At 38.3% G+C, this 21,360-nt stretch overlaps 1 protein-coding gene across 1 annotated transcript; it reads right to left on the reverse strand.

Annotated features, from left to right (window-relative positions):
* Nucleotides 1-2,527: 2,527 nt before the first annotated feature.
* On the reverse strand, nucleotides 2,528-18,227 carry LOC118233865 (cartilage-associated protein-like). The gene is made up of 7 exons (XM_035429917.1): nucleotides 17,641-18,227; nucleotides 12,588-12,737; nucleotides 9,235-9,406; nucleotides 6,593-6,721; nucleotides 5,346-5,491; nucleotides 4,364-4,447; nucleotides 2,528-3,196 (listed from the first exon to the last, which is right to left on the reverse strand). The coding sequence occupies exons 1-7, from the start codon at nucleotides 18,142-18,144 to the stop codon at nucleotides 3,044-3,046; spliced, it is 1,338 nt and encodes a 445-aa protein (XP_035285808.1). The 5' UTR covers nucleotides 18,145-18,227; the 3' UTR covers nucleotides 2,528-3,043.
* Between the last annotated feature and the right edge of the window lie 3,133 nt (nucleotides 18,228-21,360).

The following is a 21,360-nucleotide window of genomic DNA, read 5'->3' on the forward strand; positions in this document are numbered from 1 at the left end:
TATTTCATTGACCACCTGGCATTTGAAGAAAGAAAGAAAAATCCCACATACTCCCATTTAAAATAGGCGACTACTCTACTTCCTGTGCAGTAGGCTACATCATTTTGACGTTCTCGTAGACAGAAAATCCACCTAGCTGCCGCTCTCGAATTGATTCCATATCTTTGCTGGAGAGTAGCCATTGGTCGCATTGTTGAATACTTATTAACAATCCGTGTCCACAGACAGTTTTAGCATATATATATATATATATATATATATATATATATATATATATATATATATATATATATATATATATATATATATAGAGAGAGAGAGAGAGAGAGAGAGAGAGAGAGAGTCATGGGTCAAATACGTTTGTGGATTCAAATACTTTTGAAAGTCATGATTGCTTTAATATAATGTTCTGTTTTACTACATGATTTTTTTTGTACATTTCTTGTAACAAATAAAAAACATCTACAGTTTTTAGCAGAAACCTGCTACATAATTTTACTGGCCAATTAAAAATGAACTGTAAGCACATTATACCTACTTCAGCAGTTACCTACTTCTAGTTATTCAGAGATTTTCTGAGGTGAATATTTTGATATATTTAAGATTGTGATATGATAAGTACAAATGTTTATCATTCACAATGCACAAACATTTTTTTCTGCTGATGTTATTTCCAGAGGTAGTTTCCACTGCAGTGAGTGTTACAACCAAGGACAGATGGTTTTTACGTACTACGCGCTTCAGCACTTGGCAGTCAAGTTCTGTGAGCTTGTGTGGCCTACTGCTTCACAGCTGAGCTGTTGTTGCTCCTATGTGTTTTCACTTCACAGTAACAGCACTTACAGTTGACTGGGGCAGCTCTAGCAGGGTAGGAATTTGATGAACTGAATGTTGGAAAGGTGACACCCTATGACAGTGCCACGTTGAAAGTCATTGAGCGCTTTTGTACGACCCATTCTACTGTCAATATTTGTCAATGGAAATTGCATGGCTGTATGCTTGGTTTTATGCACCTGTTAGTAATGGATGTGGTTGACTACCAAATTATTTTTGACTAGAGTACAACTACGGCTTTAAGAACAGATCTTTCACGGATTTGTTATGAAAATAGCTTAGGTCAGAGGTGCCACCAGCTGTCATTTCTACTGTCTGAAGTGTTCTGATTGTTTAATAGTCCCAATAGCATGTCAAGCTCAGACTTCACTTCTGCATGATAAATTGCCTTATCGGATAGACCGTGAAACTACACACAGGTATAACAAGTTTAGCTGTAGGGTCATTGCAGGTTTTAGCCAGAATTTCTCTGGTAGCCTTTTTTCAAAATGGCTGCACCAGGAATATCAATGGATGAGTTCACTGGCACATAACCTGGTCTAATTGGGCACATGATGGCTTAAAATGTTTTTTTAGGAATGTAGACAAGGTGAACACGTGTCAGTTCTACAGTATAATTCAAATGTTAGCTAGCCTGTTTAAATTCCTTTTTGTTTAATATTTTTATTGGCCATTGTACAAAGATATGCCTTCATGTCCGTAAGTGAATTTATGATATGCCCATATGAAATCTATATATTAGACAATAAGAGGGAAAAAATGTTTTGGCTATGCAACCCAGTTGTGGATATGGCATTGGAAGCAGGATGCTTACGTTCAAGAGGACATTATAACTATGGTGAAATATAGCAGATCTCTGATCATAAACTCCAGTAAAGGTCAAGACATTTTGGCCAAAAACCTAGCAATCCTCCCTCCCCAAAAAGCTTAAACTTGGCCACAAATGGATCTTTCCACAAGATAGATTCCAAGCATACCTCAAAATCAACCAAGAAATGATTAACTGACCACAAAATTATTGTAATTATAATCTCAGTCACCAGACATGAACCTGAATGAAAAATTGCGGTTTGAATTGAAGAGGGAAGTCCACAAGCACAAACTTTAAAGTTTTTGTATGGAGGAATGGTCCCCCAAAATATGTTCATTAATATTTCTGATATATATCTTTTTGGAAATACTAGTTAAAAATTGTGTTTTCTCTGAGTAGTCATGCATAAAAAATATAATCGTTCCCATTTTTTGAGTATAGAATATATCTTATTATCCAGGTTGTTAATTTTATGCAGTTTTTTTACTCATCATTATCAAGGTTGCCAATAATTCTGAAGGAAACTGTATATCCCCTCTGCTTGAAGCCATAATCAGTTTCCCCTTCATTGAATTTGACCCGATTTGAACAACCATACACTGACACCTTTAGTTTGGAAGGGCCCTTAGGGCTGAGGGCATGGGACTGCCTATATTCAGACCAAGGGCTTGAGGGCTCAAAGAAGAAGCAGGCAATTTTTTGGAAAAACTTTAATTTATAATACATCATCATACAATTAAAACACAACAAATCAGTAATCCAAAATTATTCTAAAATTTCACAAGAAATGTCTCTCATGCTGACAAGCTGCTTTCATTGCTCTTGAACAGGATACTAATGTGTCTAGTAGTAATATTTTTTGATCAAATGACAAAGTTGGGGTTCTTTATTATAATGCTTTGGATGGCTTATCTTATGACCCCACAAGAATAAGAATTTAAATAGCATATGCGCTTAATAAGCATGACTACTTCCATGGGGACACAGACAAACACAAAAACTGTTGGCCTCAAATCTGCCCCTAGGAATGCCAGCATACCTTGAGAAAGATAAAGCATTTATTTAACTGCCCTTCGTACATGAAATACTACATACTGTACATGCTGCCCTACATCTGTGTAGGCCTGTGTTTAGAAGTATGATGACCTAACACACTTGTAAATGTAGTCCTGAGTTTAACAGTGAACCTTTAAAGATGACTCAGTACACTCAATATTTCAGGCCTGTGTTTTTGGTCTTTACCATACATGATGACCAACACACTTGACGGGACTATATGAAATGTATACCATGTCTTTCCTTGAAGTGATTAAACACTTTGTTTATGTAACAGCTCACTACCGGCCGCCCTACAACCACTTTTGGACTCTCATTTGTACTGGGTGCAAAGGTCAAAGGTCACTCTCCCAGATCTCCTTTCTGTTTGGGCTGCTGCTTGTAGTAATGCGAGGCGTAGATTCCCTCTTCATAGTTGCCCTCCCCTGCAAACTGTGCATCAGACCAGTCCTGCTCTGTTTCAAGGCCGTGAGACCAGTATCCTTTAATTTCCATCTGGGTGAGACAGACACACAGAGTAGCAGCCATTAGCCCTGCAGACACATTTACCTCTGGCTCCAAAGTCTCACTTTTTGAAGGGGTAGTTGTCCTCCATATCCACAGGTATAGTTTTAACTGTCTCTGATATGATTTGATACCAAAGCATTCAGCTGAATGTAAAAACATTATACAAATAAATGATAATAAGAATAACAGCTCTAGATACCCAGAACAGTCCACACCCCTTCAGAAAGTGCAAAGGGAGCTTTTTAAAGAGTAAGTGAACTAGCCCTTCACATAAAAAAACCTTTCATCTGTTTACTGTCTCCAGGCTTTATATGGCATATGGAAAATTATTCACATATAATAATAAATAGGAGGGAAAAAATCATTAAGCCAATATAAGTTGCTCAGAGGAAAGACTGTTTCAACTGATTTCATAAATACCTCACGCTGTTCAACTCAAAACTTGCTGAGTGCTCAGAGTGCATTGCTACCTTTGCTTTCAGCTGTTCCTTCTGCAGCATCCTGTCAAGCCTTCTGGTGCCACATAAAAAACTGTGCTTAAAGGGTGTCCAGAAAAGTTATTATGTCTAATTTTTTAGTAATCCAATATCATTTGCTTGCTCTGTTTGCTGAAATATGAAAATGACGTGGGTAATTTTTATTTGGTGGAAAAAAGTAAGTGTGACAGCACCAGGATGAATGCTTGAACGAGAACAATCAACTGAAAGCAGCTGAAACAGGGCCATGCACCCTGCCCCAGCCCGCAATATCAATTTTGATTGAAAAATACTTCAGTCTGGTCTGATTGAATTGCATATGTCCCTTTTTGACAAAAGGTTTTACTTTGAAACCTTCAATTTCAGTTAATAAGACTGCCAATGTACACTTTTGTTCCCATAAATGTATTGTTCCTGTGCTATATTTTAAACTGATCAGGTGTAAGTAAGAAAGCTGTTTTTATGAAACTACTTCAAACAGTAGCTATGAATTATAATGTATCGCCGTGCAGATTATTATATAATAATCAACCCTTCAAACCAATCATGTAGAGTATAAACTTTTGTATATGACATGGCTTATGTTGCTTTGCACAACTCATAGTGCCAGTGATCTTTTCTCACAGTCTCTGCTGAGCTATTCACCCTCACCTCCTCAGGTGAACTGTGTAACACCCACCTCATCATCATCCTGCAGGTGCTGCTGTGAAAACTGCAACATCTCCAGCTGCATCGTGGTCTGATTAAAGTATCGCACCGCTTCCTGTCAATAAAAGAAAATGGCACCAATGTCAACTTCTTCTGAGCAGCTCTCTTAGGCCAGGATAAAGGCAGCTTTGCGTAGACCATTGTAAATGGTAATGTTACCGCACTGTTTTGAAGGGGGAAACCAATTCCTGCTGTATTTGCAATTTCTGCTGTGTACGTTCAATTTGTCAAAATAATAAAGTGGCCTAGCTATTTAATAAAATTTATTTAATGGAAAAACAGACTTTCCCCTGCAATTACCGATGAACAAATTGGTAAAGCACTGGGGAAACTGGATTGAGTATGTAACCTCTAAATGACCCGACTTTGTTCCAATACAGAATGAAGGAAACTAAAATTAAAATACATGTATGTATTTGGACAAATGAATTTGTACCATCTCCCTTGTCTATTTGTACACAGTTTGTAGTAAACTCATATGTGGGGAAAAGGAGAAAGAAAAGGGAACAGATGTATACCCACACAGAGAATTATTTGTATAACATACAGGCAATAAAAAACATCAATGTAATTGTAAATTACTGATGTGTGAAATCACTGCATCGTGATATTGAAATAATATGTATCTCTGTTTCCCGCTACAAAATAATTATAAAACATAAATCTTGTGGGAGGAAGATTAAAATACAGTCTCATAAAAACCTCTAGTTTACCTCCTCCTTTCCCACTGTTGTGCACCTCTCCTCAATTTTGTATTTATGAATACATACTCATATTGAGGCTCAACTGACACAAGCAAATGGTCTTTTCCCCATCACAACAGTTATTACTAAAACAAGAAAACATCCCAGCTTTGACTTACTTCAGTTTTCATTATGGCACAGCCTACAGAGGAGCATGAACAACAACTATCAGTGATATCAACTGAGAGAGAATGAGGGGAGGGGACATACAGCCCTGGGTCTGAAGTCTTCCTCGGTGAGACCCCATTTGTCTTTGTGAAGCTGGTAGTAAGCCAGGTTGCTTTTCATGACCTTATCACTGGGGTCAAACAACATGTAGCTGGCCACACATGGCACTGCCTTCTTCATGTCATTCACTGGAAAACAGCATAACATGAATATTACGCAAGCTTCAGCAATATTTCAAATTATATAAATGCGTAGATAATATGCAACAAACTGTTGTCAGGCTCAACAGCTAGCTGAAAACATACATTTGTAGTGTTACCTGTTAATCTACACTAGAGCAAACATATGTTTTGTCTACTATATGCCTTAAAATAAAACATAGTTACCTCTGGATTATACATTGCTAACTAGGAATGAATGATAGAAGTATAATAAAACTATTCCTTATTCCTCATGAAAGCATCAAAAATATAGGTAAGTACAATGAACAGACAATTGGCATGCAAATGAACAGAGCAGCTTTTGGTTTTCAAATTTAATGTAAACTTTTAAGCATTGGCCAAGGAAAATAATTACAATTATGGATAAGGGTGTGCCTTATAATTAATATCCAACTAGTTTTTATGTGGTAGTAATGAATATACCAAAGATATATTCTTAAAATTTAAACCTATCAAGGACACAACTGGGAACACAAAATCTCTAGATTGATGGACTCAAAAGTAGAGTGCATACTTATAGGACTTCTAAAAAAGCATATAGCTGCATGTGTGGCAATGACCATAAGCAGGGATTAGGCATGAATCAGTTCATATTATCTCATGAGCTCAAATGAACAGTTATGCATACTAAGAATGTTTAATGGTGGCCTGATTGATTGCAGTTTGGAAAGTCTTCACTTGAAAATGGCATGCAATGAATGTTACTATAAATAAAGTAGCTGAGTAATGGCTTATGGAAGGGCAGCAGTTCCTAAGTGCTGTCACCCAGTGCATAATATAGACTACAATTATGGCCTGATATTCAACTTCAACTCAAGGGTTATGCTATCTCCCCACAGCAATGTCCACCAATGTCCTTTTATCTGCATTTTAACAAGATGCACCAACCAAAAACAACTTAACATGCTTGTTTTGAAAACGTATAACTTTCATTTGACAGATAAGGTTTGTCAGCAGTGCAAACACTTCATCACAAAGGTGGCATCTTCAATGAATTTAAACTCATGTCAGAATAAAACAAATCATGCAGATTTAGTTTTATGAATACAATCAATGTTCAACACTTACACTTATAATATGCAAACTGTAAGTAGTGATACATTGTTGCCACAAACTTCTCGATGACAAATCCACCCACAACTGGAGTGAGTTCACTTTCGCACTTGACTTTCCGCTTCAATGTTTCTGTGTAATGGTCTAAAAAACAAAAATGACACAAATATGACAATTCACAAATATCGACTCAAACTAAAAATGTAATACGTAGATCTCTGAATCACCCTTTTTCCTTACCTTCTCAAGTCACAGTTTATTGTTTTACAATAAAGACACAGTTTAAGGCAGATTTTAAAACGGGGGAATGAACCAAGAAATGTCACAATGAGCATAGCACACTGAAGGCCCTATTTGGGTGATTAAAAAGCAGTTGCACTCTAGGCCTGTTCAAACTGTATATAAATGTCATAAGTATGTAGACAGAGCTCGCTAATTCATGCGCGAGTGCCTGGGAATAAATACATTCAAGACAATTCCCATTTTAATGGCTTCAACTGACCTTGTTCAAACTGCTAGAGAGCACCCTCAAATTCTGCTTGCTGCGTGGTTAATGTGAGGTACAAAAGTAATGAATTTAATAAATAACCATCGGCAAGCCCCTCCTCTCATGCTTGGTTCCTTGTGTCCTATGTACAAACCTGACACATCCAAGCATATCACAAAATTAAATCAAAACAATCCTCTTCTATATACAACTTAAAAGTGTCCACAGTTGAGGGAAGTGTTAAGCCATGGAAATTTTGCACTAATTAATACTATAGCTACTGATTATAAAAGCTAGTGTCCTCTGGTACTTACTTGACTTTAATATACAAAGCACTCTTTTGTTTTGTTGCAATGCCAAACAACAGAAATAGAAAATTATCACAATTTAACAGGCTGTCCAATTAGCAAATTCTGTCAGGTTGTTTTAACCAGCCATACATAATAAGCTAGCCAGCCACCTTATTAGATAACTGGAGTGGTGTTATTTAGCTAGGTATTAAAGCAGTAAACATACAGGTTTAGCTAGCTACCAACTGTGGTTAAGTAAAACTTGAAAAAGCTGCAAAGAATTGGCACCATATTTTTGAAATACTCGCTTCCCAATGCTGTGCTGTACAATTTTTTAAACTGTAGGTTAGTGTGGTCACATGGGACATTAAAACCAAGACTTATTCACTGCTAACATTATCAGTTAGTTTACAATTACCTGTATTGGATTTACAATACAGCATTAATCATAATGACAGCACTGGTACGATTGACAATAGATAAGATAACTAAGAAGCTGTTAAGATGGCATGGTGGGATGTGTTCCAAGTTCGAATAGTGACATATTTCTGTGGACAAAATATATTTGAACAATAAGCAATTTCTCAAAATAAAATCAATCAAATATTTTTTTCCAAATATTTCTAATTAAGACATATGCAAATAATTTATATTCTCACTGATCATCATAGTGGTAGTACTCACTTACAGAAATCTTTTCACTATTTAAATATTTATAATTATCCTGCCATCATTTTGATGCATAAATATCTGCATATCCTTTACTTCTGTGCCAATGTGTCTGCATTTATTTTCCAGAAATGAAATATGACTAAAATAGTGATGAAATCAGTGGGGGAAAAATATTACCCAACAAGCTGAAAAACAGAACAAACTATACTGTATGACCAAAGGTATCTGGGCACCCCTTGGTTGAGGGCTGTTTTTCATGTTTTGGGCTAGGGCCCTTAGTTCCTGTGAAGGCAAGTTAGTTCTTAATCCTGCAGCACACAACCACATTCCAGATGATTCTGTGCTTCCCCAACAGGGGAAGGCCCTTTCCTGTTTCAGCATCACAATTTCCCCGGGCACACAGCAAGGTCCATATAGAAATGGTTTTGTCGAGAACAGTGTGGAAGAACTGACTGGCCTGCACAGAGTCCTGACCTCAACCCCATCCAACACTTTTGGGATAAATTGGAAAGCCAACTGCAAGCCATGCCTAATCGCTCAATCGGTGCCTGACCTCACTTGATGCTCTTCTGGCTGAATGGAAACAAATCCCTGCAGCAATGCTCAAACAGCCTTCCCAGAAGAGTGGAGGTTGTCACAGCAACAAAGGGTGGACCAACTCCATATTAATGGCCATGATTTTGGATGAGATGTTGGATGTCAGGTGTCCACATACTTTTGGCCATGTAGTGTAGCTAGTTTGATGCATTTGCAATCTTCCAACCAAGATAAACCTGGACAAACTGACTTCTATAATTATCAGATAATGTTAGCAAGCCTGCATTTTTCCAAAATGAACTACTTGCTTCATGGCTTGCTAATTAACAGTGTTGGGAAAAACAGTATGTAGATGTTTAGTTATGTAATTTACAGTATTTATATAATTGGACCAGAAGTATCACTTGGTATTCGAGCTAGTTGCCAACAAATGTATAATTTATAGGAAGCCATATAATAGAAAGAGTTGTAGACAATAAATTGTGGGCCCTCTCACAAGGAAGCCTCCAATTGGAAGGGTACAAAAGAGGCAAGACAAGCTCACTAAGGTTTGCCTCCTACGGGATTCGGCCGCCATACAAATGGCAGCACGCTCACAACAAGGGCAGGGTTGGCAAACGTGGCTGTAGGGGCGGACTGGGACACATGAATGGCCTTGATGTTTCTCCTACCGGCTATGGAGGCATAAAAGTCTTTGAAGTCAAGGATTTCTCTGGAGCCCTCAGAGGCAGCCAGGCAGCTGTCATAGGCCTTGAGAAAGTCGCTGAGGGCCAGCTCCATGTCCGACACGACGCGCCTGTAGTTCTCCGCATTGTGGGCTCGTACGGCCCTGAGGAACGGTGCCTGCAAAATAGGAATGCACTCAGCAAAAAGCTGTGCTTCCCGAGCCAAGCATGCATATGGCAACTGTCCCATTTAAAGCCTGTTCTACTTCAGTTTTAAAATATTACTCCTTTTCCTGTATTTTCACCTTAACCCAAATAGACTTTTGGTCTAAAAAAAAAATATTCCGAATGGAAAGGCAGGAGATACCCTGGTACCTGAAACCTTCCCTGCCTGGAGACTATGAGGTGGGTCACTGCACTGAGGGAAACTGCTGTAACTGGCTATATCACCTCAGAGATCCTCTCTCATGCAATTCTTTGTGCTCCGCAGGACAGAATAAATTGCACAAATTTACTTTAGCTTTAGCATTTAGCATTTCACTGATGTTACTGAATTAATCTCTCAGCTTCATATGAAAAAAATAAAGAAATCCACATACGCAAAATTGTCAGTTTTCCCAATGCAGCTGATTTCTTGAGTTTCACGAGTTACAAGATTATACAATTTTCATTTCAAGGAATTTTGAATGTCAAAACCCTACTAAAGAGGCATAATGACTGCCAAACTTGATCCTCAAGCCTGTCTACGCTGGTTTTCATACCACACAATATTGGAGTGGTTTTGGGGGCTTTTGCGGATGCTGAATCCATTTCTGACATTTTCAAAATTCTAAATGGCCGTTTAAACCAGAAGTGGCCATATTTCAACTCCCAGTGGGCCAATTTTGATTAATTTTGAGTCAATTTTGAGGTTATTTATATGCTTAATACATTGGACCTGCATTTCAAGCTGTTAAGTGTTGTCTTAATATAATCACTATCAAAAGTTGGCAAAGTGAGTTATGCTAATATTAGCTAGCTAACAAGCTAACAATAGCTAACTAACTAGCTGGTTTAAACGGCCATTTTGAATTTTTAAAATGTCAGAAATTTATTCAGCACCCTCAAAAACCCCCAAAATCACTCCAATATTGGCCAAACCGGCCAAGCATTTGCTGAAATATTGTCCATATAGGTGATTATGCTAATTAATGCTAATTATGCTAATTGCCCAACATATGCAAGTTAGCATCCGGCAGTTTCTAAATGCTGGGGACCCATACTGTACATTTCTAACATAAAACTTTTGGGTACTCAACATTTCCGGGTTCACAATAGGGCTCTATAGGCTGGTAAATAGGCTAAATTTAAATTACAGTTCCAAATATAAGCAGGTGTTCATTGTTTTTAATTTGTGTTTAATGTGTAGTGACGGACAGTTTATCTTCTTAATATATACTGATGTCATATTATTTCATGATACACATTTCATACTCATTTCAGTACATTTAATTGCATTAGCTACGGCCAATTATTCTTTATGAGACCTCCCCTAAATAACACAAACCTGTATGTCAACATAAATGATAAACATTAGAAATGACCAAAGATACTGGTAGAAATGCATGTATTTCCTACTATCACACATGGGGCTCTCACTCTACTACCACCATTAGCTTAGCTAGCTTCTAATTCAGCAATGTGATACACGATCATTTAAAGCAACCACAACAGAGGCTATAGCAGAGCATGCACACTTAATCAGATAAGACAACAAGGTCTACTCGCAGTGAACAAAAAAATTCTAAACACAACAGTGTTTTTTCTATTTATGTAATGGTGTGTGGTGCATTTCACTGAAATAGTTTTGCACTCATACTCTTAAAAGAAAGGTTTATGTCAGTTGTAATTCATTGTTACTTTATGGAGTTCACTTTCATTTTTATATGTTAAAAGCTTTTCTGAAGAAAATCTCATCACCTTTCAAGAGGACAACAGCTCTGCCCAAAGAGTATGAATAGCATGACACCAATATTGTCCACATCATGGCCGTCTCAGTTCATCTTATGGAGCATGTATGTGATATTCTGAACAAGGGCTGAATCAGAATTTACCGTGTCCATCAGCCTGAGGTGGCTGACCTTCTCTTTAAATAGTAATGACATATTCCTCACACACAATTTCAAATGCTAGTAGACTCTATCCCACAGTGTATGCATATTGTATAGGCCACATGCCCATAAATCTGTGACTACCACACTTCCCAGTGGTGTTTCCATTTTGCATCCTCTATACCAGAATTGACAAGGTGTTTCAAGCTGACTCAAGCACAGTGATACACATGCTAACAGTTCAGCATCTGCCAGTAGGTACAGATGTCTCATAGGTCATCACATTCAACCTACAGATTATGTGTTATATGTCCATTCATTTAATTTAGCATAGGAGGAAGAAAATAATTTTTCCTCTTCATTTAAAGATTTCTGTGAGCTGGAGGGAAAGATGAATGGATGTAAAGTGTGTTACCTCTGTGGTCTGCCAAATGTTTCTGCTAACACATTCTCAGGCTATCAAGGATGATGTTACAACATGTACAGACAGGATGCTATTAGTTTGCAGCCTCACATTACTGCTGTGTCCAGAATCTCAACCGGTATTGCAGCATATCTCCTAAATAGCTATTGTCAAGAAAGTGCTCACCGTGCACTACAGAGGACTTTGCATCAACAGAAGTAACATCAATATGCTGTTTTCACCTGCGCAAATGTGACCCAGGAATTAAACACAGGTCTGTCTTTTCTGCCAAATGGATAGAATTGAAATTAATGCAACCACCACAAATATGCATTAACTACTTCTGTTAAAATGTTTGCCATTCAGTCTGTGGCACCCAGCACACATACGTTTTCCCTCCCACATTTTTCCATTCATATTGCCTCTCCCTGTGATTATGACTTTTTCTAGCCCTAATGGCATTCCTTAACCATACAACATGCACCATTTATAAGTCACTGTCGAATAGTGTTCGCTAAAATGCCTAAATTGTAAATTATATGTTTTCCCTATTGTACATCACCTGGCAATTTGATCAAAAATGGCTTGTTTCAAGTGGGCAAGGCAAAGTGGCAGAATTCAGTTAATAATTTCGCTCTTGTTACAGAAATGTAAAAAAATTGTATTTACCATTGTTGGAAAAATATTTTAATTATACTTAAAGAAACAACCTGTAGAGATGTATTTTAATTCCTGGAACTAAGAAGAGCAGTTGCAATTATTTTGGTGGATTAATTCCAAATCCTGGGACTTCCTTGCATCTAACTCTGCAAAAGCAAGAACAACAAATTGATCTTTTCTTATTATGAACTGAGTGAGACTCTTGCCTCATAGGACCTTGTTTCCAGGTTGCGCAGGTGCTCCTGGGATCCTGGCAGGCTCCTGTAGTAGTCCATGTTCCTCTTCATCATCTTATCTTCAGGCTGCTTCAGCATAAAGGTCTGAGTAGCTGCTATAGCCTTCGCCATGTCATTGGACTGAGAAGAGGGCAGTCAGAGAGCACTTTAATACACAGCACAAGACACCCATTTTTGACCCAAGCATGTGTGCGTGTGTAACTTACAATATAATATGTAGTCTCTAACTGTCTTAATCTTAACTGTCCTATTCCACAGATTATATAAGCAGTTGAATGCATCCAGCACCAATGTTTGTTAGTGCATTACAGCATTTTATAGTGTTATCTTCAATTGAATTGGCTTTACTTTAGTCAAATATCATCTGAATTTTATTTTATTATATTATTAAAATATCCATTCTTCAGATATTATACAATTCAATTTGCTATTGCTGAAATGTTCTGGGTCCCCGTGGCTATTGTCAAGCAAGTGAATTATTATCTTCCAACATAACTTACTGTCAGGAAAGAAATTGGTTGAACTTTAGAAGCAAAATGGCCAAGAAAATGGCCCACCTTTCATTTAAGAGAAACAAGGGTTGGGTGCTGCTTAAAGTGATTGTAAAGTAGCTGAAAATAGTTGAAATAAACATAATTTATCACAGAGGGATATATCCACAACATTTCCACCAAATATATATTCAGAGTGACGTCAATAGCTAACAACACACATTTCAAATTAGGCATAAAGTCTGTATTGAAAAAACCTCAGGATTGTATGAGAGTGGTCGGTAGTGCCCCACCACTCCGCTCCCCCCAAAGCGTACCACCCACAAGTAAGCGAACACACATGGCTAGCGTGGCTACATCTGCCTATCGAGAATAACAGAGGGCTTCAGGGTTGCAAGTGCAATAAAACGGTCTGTAGGCTCATCAGATGACAAAAAAAGAAATTCAGATCGCTAAAAAATAGCTAGCTACAGTGCTGCAAAAAAGTATTTGCCTCCTTCCTGATTTCCTCTATTATTGTATATTTGTCACACTGAATGATTTCAGAGCTTTAGACAAAATGTAATGTTAGACAAAGAGCACCTCAGTGAACACAAAACACAAAATATTTTATTTAATTTATTTAATGAAAAAAGCTCTCGAACACCCATATCGCCCATGTGAAAGTAACTGCCCCCTTAGTTACTCAATCACCAAACCTCTAAACCTCACTCATATTGAATCTTACCACCAGAGTGAAGTAGTCACCACAAAGTTTCTACAAGCACACTATGTCGCGATAAAAGGAAATTCCAGAAGAGATAAGGAAAAAAGCTGAAGTTGAAATATATCATTCTGGAAAGGGTTACAAAGCTACTTCTAAGGCTCTGGGACTCAAAACCACAGTGAGAACCATTATCTCCAAAGGAGAACACTTGAAACAGTGGTGAATCTTCCCAGGAGTGGCCAGCCGGATGAAGTTTTTCCTAGGGCGCAGAAACAACTCATCCAGGAATTCACAAAAAGGTCCCAGAAGAATACCCAAAGAACTGCAGGCCTCTCTCGCCTCAGCTATGGTCAGTGTTCATGAATCCACAATAAGACAGAGACTGGGCAAAAATAGGATTCATGGGCCAGGTGGAAACCACTGCTAACCAAGAGAAACATCAATGCTCATCTTACATTTGCAACAAAGCACCTGAATGATCCCTGAGCCTTTTGGGATAATGTTCTATGGATGGAGTCAAAAGTGGAACTTTTTGCATGACACAGGTACCATTATATCTGGAGTAAAGCAATTGTAACATTTCACAGTAGGAACATCATGTCAGGAGGTCCGCCTGAGTTTCCGTTCTGTCTCTTTTTTTTATTTTTTTTATTTTTATTTTTGTATGTATGCTTTTGTGCTTTTTGTGTGTGTGTGAGCGCATGGGGTGTGCCTTGGTTTCAGGTTCCTGGTTCCCGCCCACGCTCCGCCCCCAGTCCTGCCTGTCTGTATTATTCAATCAAGCCTCACTGCATCATGCAATCAAGCCTCTGCCGCCGTCTCCACCTGCTACTCATCTTCTACTCAGTTTCCTTAGCTATATATTCTGTTAGCCCTATTAGCCTGTGCCAGATCGTGCCTTGGTTTTACTCAGCGCCGTTCAAGCCTTCTATGTCTAGCTGTACTTCCTGGTTTTCGAATTTTGCCTGTTTTCGCCAACTATGAATTTAGCCTGCCTGCTCTGTTAATGATTGCTTCTGGTTTTGGATTCTTGCCTGTTTAACTGACCTGGTCTCAGATTCCGTTTCTGTACCTTTGCCGGTTTGAATTTGGGATTGTTTCGGATCATCGACCTTCACCTGGATTGTGATTTACGAGACTGTTGTTTTGCTGGTTCTGTCACTCTGTTTTGTGATAATAAATCGCCAAGTATTTCTCGGATTGTTTTGGTCTGCTTCTGAGTCCTACCCCGGAACCTGACACATCATACCAACAGTCAAACATGTGGTAGTGTGATGAATGAATGAATAAATTAATCATTGTATTTATATAGAATTTTTTCAAACACTCAAAGTGCTTTTACAGTTATGAGTGGGAACTCACCTCACCCACCACCAATGTGTAGGACCCACCCGGGTGATGCACAGCAGCCATTTTGTGCCAGAACGCTCACCACACATTAGCTAAGGTGGAGAGGGAGAGAACATTTTTTAGCCAATTAAATCAGGGGATAATTAGGTGGCAAGTTTGAGCAAGGTTGGGAATTTAGCCAGGACACCGGGGAACCCCCTACACTTGTGCAACAAGCGTCATGAGGTCTTTAATGACCACAGTGAGTCAGGACCTTGGTTTAACATCGCATCTGATAGACGGCATCTCCAACAACACAGTGCCCCCATCACTAAACTGGGGCATTGGGGTTTTTTATTTCACCAGAGGGAGGACTGCCCCCTGCTTGCCCACCAACACAACTTCCAGAAGCAACTAACCAGTCTCCCAAGCAAATACTAACCAAGCCCACACTTTTTTAACTTTAGGCGTTCAGCAGGAGCAGGGTGCATGGTGGTATGGCTGCTGGCTAAATGGTGTGATGGATGCTTTGCAGCCTCGGGACCTGGACAACTTGCCTTTATTGAAGGAACCATGAATTCTGCTTTACACCATAACATTCTTCAGGAGAATGTCCGGTCGTCTGTCTATGTGAGCTGAAGCTGAAGCGTAATTGAGGTATGCAGCAAGACAATGATCCAAAATACAAAATCAAGTCCACGTCTGATTGGCTGAAAACAAACAAAATTAAAGTTTTGGAGTGTCCTAGTCAATGTCCTGATTAGAACACAATAGTGATGCTGTGAAAAGACAGTTCATGCTCAAAAACATAACAATTTGTTTGAATTAAAGCAGTTCTGCAAGAAGAGTGGGATAAAATTCCTCCACAGCAATGTGAAAGACTGATATCAAATTAAGTTTAAGGGGCCAATTACTTTTTCACATGAGGAATATGGGTATTTGATAACTTTTTCACTAAATAAATGAGATAATTCAAAAATGTGTTTTGTGTTTACTCAGGTTCCCTTTGTCCAATATTACACTTCGTCTAAAACTCTGAAACCATTCAGTATGACAAATACGCAATGAAAGAGGAAATAAGAAAAAAAGCAAATACCTTTTCACAGCACTGTAGCATAATAGCTACCGGGCATAACAGATTTACCGGACCTGGAGGAAGAAATTCTACTAACGCCATCTACAGTAACCAACCCGTAATTTCACTTCACTAAGCTTGACATGGTACTAAGAGACAATCCGTTACAAAGAACTCCATGTTTATCTGACTAAAAATAAAAACAAAACATAATCATGATTTTGTTAATCTGTTGTCAAATCAACGGAAGCTGTTTCGTTGTTTATTAATTTCTGTGAGTAGCCTAATCAATGCAAGTAAGTCATATCTTAGTAATAGCTTAGTTTCAGATATCAAAAAAGATCATTTACATATTTTTAATCACAAAGAATCAAAGACATCTTTAATTGAAATTATGACAAGTTAGAACTAATGTGGAGACAGCTCGAATTTGAATTACGACTAGTCCTAATTTAAGTGGAGATATCTGGAATTCACGTTTTGGACAGTCAAAAGTAATCTTTAAGTTGGGGTTCCATACAACTGAATGGTGAAAGTAACTTCAATCTTAATAGACAAAATATAATTAGAGATATCTTAAATTAACATTGTTACTAGTCGAAATGCAATTAGAGATATCTTAAATTAGCATTTTGACTAGTCATACATTAATTAGTCTGACTCATCTCTTCAGGCTGCACCTCTCCCCACCCCTCCCTAGCCTATAGTTTAGCTCAATGTACCTAGTTAGGCTAATACGATCACGTTAGTTTTTATTTGGCAGGATTGTTTTTGTCTGATTCTGATTAGGCGAATGTGATTTCAGTGCTACTTTGTACTTGGCAGGATTTTTGTTTGTTTGCTGAACAGGTTACTCTACAGGGTTGGAGTCCAGATCTATGTGGTCACTTCTGGCACTACGATCTTTTCTTCACTCTAGTCACTAGAGTCTAGTGTGTTTCTTTTGCAACTCTGCACCTTTAACTAATGCACTTGTTGTACGTCGCTCTGGATAAGAGCGTCTGCTAAATGCCTGTAATGTAATGCAATGTAATGTAATTACAGATAGCCTATATGTAATGTGAATCCAGTCACGCTATTAAATGTTAAAAGGGCTTGATTTAAATAAAAGCTTAAACGGCTTGCCATAAGTTCTAATGCAATTCTTGATATCAAAAATAGGCTAGGCCTACCTATTTTACTTGTCAGATTATAATTGCAGATATTTTAAATTATCATAACTACAGGTCACGTTGTAATTATGCCTTGTCAAAATGCATTTGTAGAACTCTAAACTGCAATTACGGATAGTCAAGCGAAACTATTAGGCTACTGTAAATGTTAAAAGGGTTATGACGAGACGACATTACATCATAGCCTACACATTCAGTGTGCAGCGCAAAAATAACATGTTTTCCATGAAACGATTGTAATTCCACTTACTTCAAAATATGAAAATTGTAGATATTTGTATGGCTCACGGTTTTCAAAGTCTTCCATGGTCTCTCGACTGGGCATAGTCTCTCTGAAAGCCGGCAAACCTTGTTTGCACCTCTTCAAACACTGGGCTCTTCTCATGATGTTGCCGAATGCATGCAACTCCGGGAACTCTGGAAACTTCTCTCCGTTGTGAAGCCGGGCGGAGCTGCAGTTCAAATTGCAGAAAGCTTCGCTGTCTTTGAAGAATCGATACAATCTCAGACTTACTTCCAAGAAGTCCACACTTTCTTGCCATTTTTCTCTGTTGTACAGGTCCAGAGCGTATTTATAAGCTGTATCAAGAGGCATGAGCTCGTGCCTTGGAAAGCTTGTGAAACTATATTTCTCATATTGTGACAGAACGACCTGGGTAAATGAAAATAAAATAAGCATAACAACTATATCTGAAAAACATCTCATCTTAATTTTATAAGATAACCTATATGTTGAAGAATATTTTAAACACATTTCGTGATTAGATTCGGAATACCCTGCAGATTAAGTAGACAGTTACACGCTGTGTAGACTATGCGGGCGGGGGATCGAGGGACTGTGGAGAAAGAGCAGACGGCCACTCCCACCACCTGCGTTATCGATATAAGGTTTCTCACGGACAAGAAACATGATACGGCATGAGTCGTATCCCGTTGTGGTACAATGAGTGGGTGGCAAGTCTATTTTCGATAAACATTTCCTAACTACTGTCACAGCTAGCTACCACAATGATTATCGCAACGTCAGATTGAACATTTTGGGTGCTAGCTGGTAATAGACTACGCTTCGAAATGCTGTACAGATTGCAGTTGATAGATACACTAAATATAGATATATGGGGCATGCATTTTGTAACTGTTGTTATTTTGGTTATTTTTATGTAGTGGCTGAGCTAGCTAACAAGCAGCTACCCTGAAATACGAGTGATTAACTTGGATTCAGAGGCATATAGGCTAAAGTATCAAAATAGATCGGAGTCATTTGGGTCTCTACTTGGATGGCAGGTAGCTGCCATCTGCCGAGTTGCACCTTGGTGAAACGTGCCCCATGAGCCTTTTCATGTTTTTGCAAAAGAACAACAAAAATGGCCAGACTATCTCTCCTACACATCATTAATTTTGTACCCTGTGATTTCTGGTAAACCACACAATAATTGCTCCGCAACTTAGGTTACTTTTTGCTTATTCCTTGTTTGCTTCTGATGAATTTTGCTGCCTCCAGTGCTGCAATTATGAATTCTCCCAAATTAACAATATCTGTTTAAACCAAAACCAGCACACCTGAGTCAGTCACATCTGTTCATTGTTCACAGTCACCAAATGCAGGATACACAGGCAAAAGAACATGCGCATGTGGTGCTATTTCAGCCTGTAGGACATGTTTAAAAAAAACTTTGAAATCTCTTTAGACTTATTAAATTTCTACGCATTGTTTCTGCTAGATTTTTAAATGAAGCAATGGCCCACCAAAAATGTTTTCAATGCAAAACAATGCACACAATTTGTCTTCCTCAAAAGAATAGTCTATGTGCATGATTAATATGTGCAATTTTCACATCAGCAGAAGGACTGTGGTATGTTTGAAGGGGTGACTGTGGTGATGTATGCGGGAAAGAAAATGTTTAAATGATCACATTGCATTCCAGTATTACCACTCCATAAAAGATTTGTATATGATTTATGGAGTCCACAATTTTCAAGGAAGCCTACACTTAAGGATTTGTGTCATTTAGGTAGCACAATGTCCCTATGCAAATCCATAAGAAACCAAAGGAGAGGTGAGATGTAAGAGGAAACATAGGCCCTACTTATTTGAATGAATCTAGGAAAACACAGGCAGCACTACTTTGGAATATGGGTTATTTATTTTCTGTGACACATATTGGTGAAAGTTTCATTGTAACTTGACTACATTTTGATATTGATAATTTGTGTAGTTTTGTCTCTGCACGCCCCCAATGCTGCCTGTAATTATGTAATTATCTTTAATTATGTCGCTGGAAGGCTGGGTAATGTGCTACTGACAATAAAATACCTAAGCATCAAGTTAACTGCATATATATGTAATTCAGGAAATGATGGCATACATGATAGGCTACTGTATCTAGCCGTCTGTTCTACTGAAATGCTATTTAGTAAGATAGCCATGTCAGACATGGCTTTCCAGCTAGCTACTGTAACATTTTTTCATGCCAGGAAACAGACTAATGCTGGTTTTTCTGCTTACCTTGTAAGCATGGTAGCAATCTGAACCACAAAACAATAAACATTTTTGACCACAGAAATGACACACACACCTCCCACTGAAATCCAAGCTATGCCCAATAAAAACAAAAAAAAAGCATAAGGAATTGTGGGAAATGTAGCAGCAAGTCAGAGGCGTGTTTTGGATTCAAGCCCCTACAATATCCCAAGAGAACCACAAATTAAAACTTTTTTTTTTTACTGGCCTACAATATAGGGATACATAAAATACAACAAGACCAGGTCAAAACCTAGTATTATGGCTGGACCTAATACACTTCATCCGGCCGACCAATGGTGTAGCTTCATAACTCGGCCGAACAATTGTGTAACTTCATCACTCAGTGACTCAGTCATAGACATTCGCGTTTGTAGGACTGGCCCCGCTGTTGAGGTCCAGCCAAAAATATGAAATTAGGGTGAATTTCCCTAAACATTACGGGTTAAATTTCGGATGAATTAAGGTCAGTTTGACAGAATAGAACTTTAACTTCTATTCTGTCGACCTTTTAGGTGATAGTTAAGAAGTAGCCTATTTCTTAGAAAAACAACAGATTATTAACCAAATTATTGATATATCTACTGGCAAGTTACCTTCACCAATATGTTTCACAGAAACATGTTTTTCAGGGTTCCCTACAGAAAAAAACAGATTTTCAGCCCTTAAAAACATTCATTTCTGTACCTTCTGACCGCATTTCAACAGACTGAATTCACAAACAACTTCACACATCCACACAATAAAGCCCAAAACTTATTTTGGACTTTATTGGGTGGATGATTTTTCCTTCTTCTTTTCCTGCCTCAAATGCTCCTCCCCATTGTTCTTACTACGTACAGTATATCAACCAATAAAGACATCGGATACACAAACAAAATGAACATTTATATATATACAAGTGGGTAGGGCCTTTGCCTTTGGGGGAAAAGTGGGATGGACTACCGAGCCCGAATGGGGGGAGGCCCCTCGAAAAGCCTGGAATGATGTATAAGAGACATGGATGAAGAGAGGAAGGGGGCCCACAGAGACTGTTCATGTATAGGGCCCAGAATTTTGTGCTACACCCCTGTCTGTCATAGCCTACATAGCCTTTATAAATTAATTAGTATTATCACTTACTCATTACAAACAGAGTGCAAAAAGAAATTATATCTGATGAAAAACATGTTTTCAACTTACAAAAATGCCAAGTAACTCATACATACAAAGCACTGTCTATAAGGCATTCATTCCAACTGCCACAATCTAGGCCTACCGTTAGAAGTATTGATATCAAAGGGCCTCATTCACCAATATCTTCCTAAGTTTTTTCTTAAATTTGTTCTTAAGAAAGATCCTAAGAAAAGTCTACGTCAGATTCACGACGTGTTCTTAAACCGCAGAATTGTTCGCACGTGTTCTTAAAATGATGAATCCCATTGTCCTCGTAAATGTAAAGCGCGTGCC

The sequence above is a fragment of the Anguilla anguilla genome, chromosome 1, assembly GCF_013347855.1.
Source record: "Anguilla anguilla isolate fAngAng1 chromosome 1, fAngAng1.pri, whole genome shotgun sequence".
Lineage (NCBI taxonomy): Eukaryota > Metazoa > Chordata > Actinopteri > Anguilliformes > Anguillidae > Anguilla > Anguilla anguilla.

What these genes read in the sequence shown, in the direction of transcription:
- LOC118233865 (XM_035429917.1), bottom strand. Translation starts at nt 18,144, where the DNA reads ATGTGTTTAAAATATTCTTCAACATATAGGTTATCTTATAAAATTAAG. An exon ending in CTTTTATGCCTCCATAGCCG is followed by an intron (nt 6,722 to 9,234) that starts GTAGGAGAAACA and finishes TTTGTTTTTTAG; the next exon opens with ACCATTACACAGAAACATTG. An exon ending in ACCTGCAGGATGATGATGAG is followed by an intron (nt 3,197 to 4,363) that starts GTGGGTGTTACA and finishes TGTCTCACCCAG; the next exon opens with ATGGAAATTAAAGGATACTG.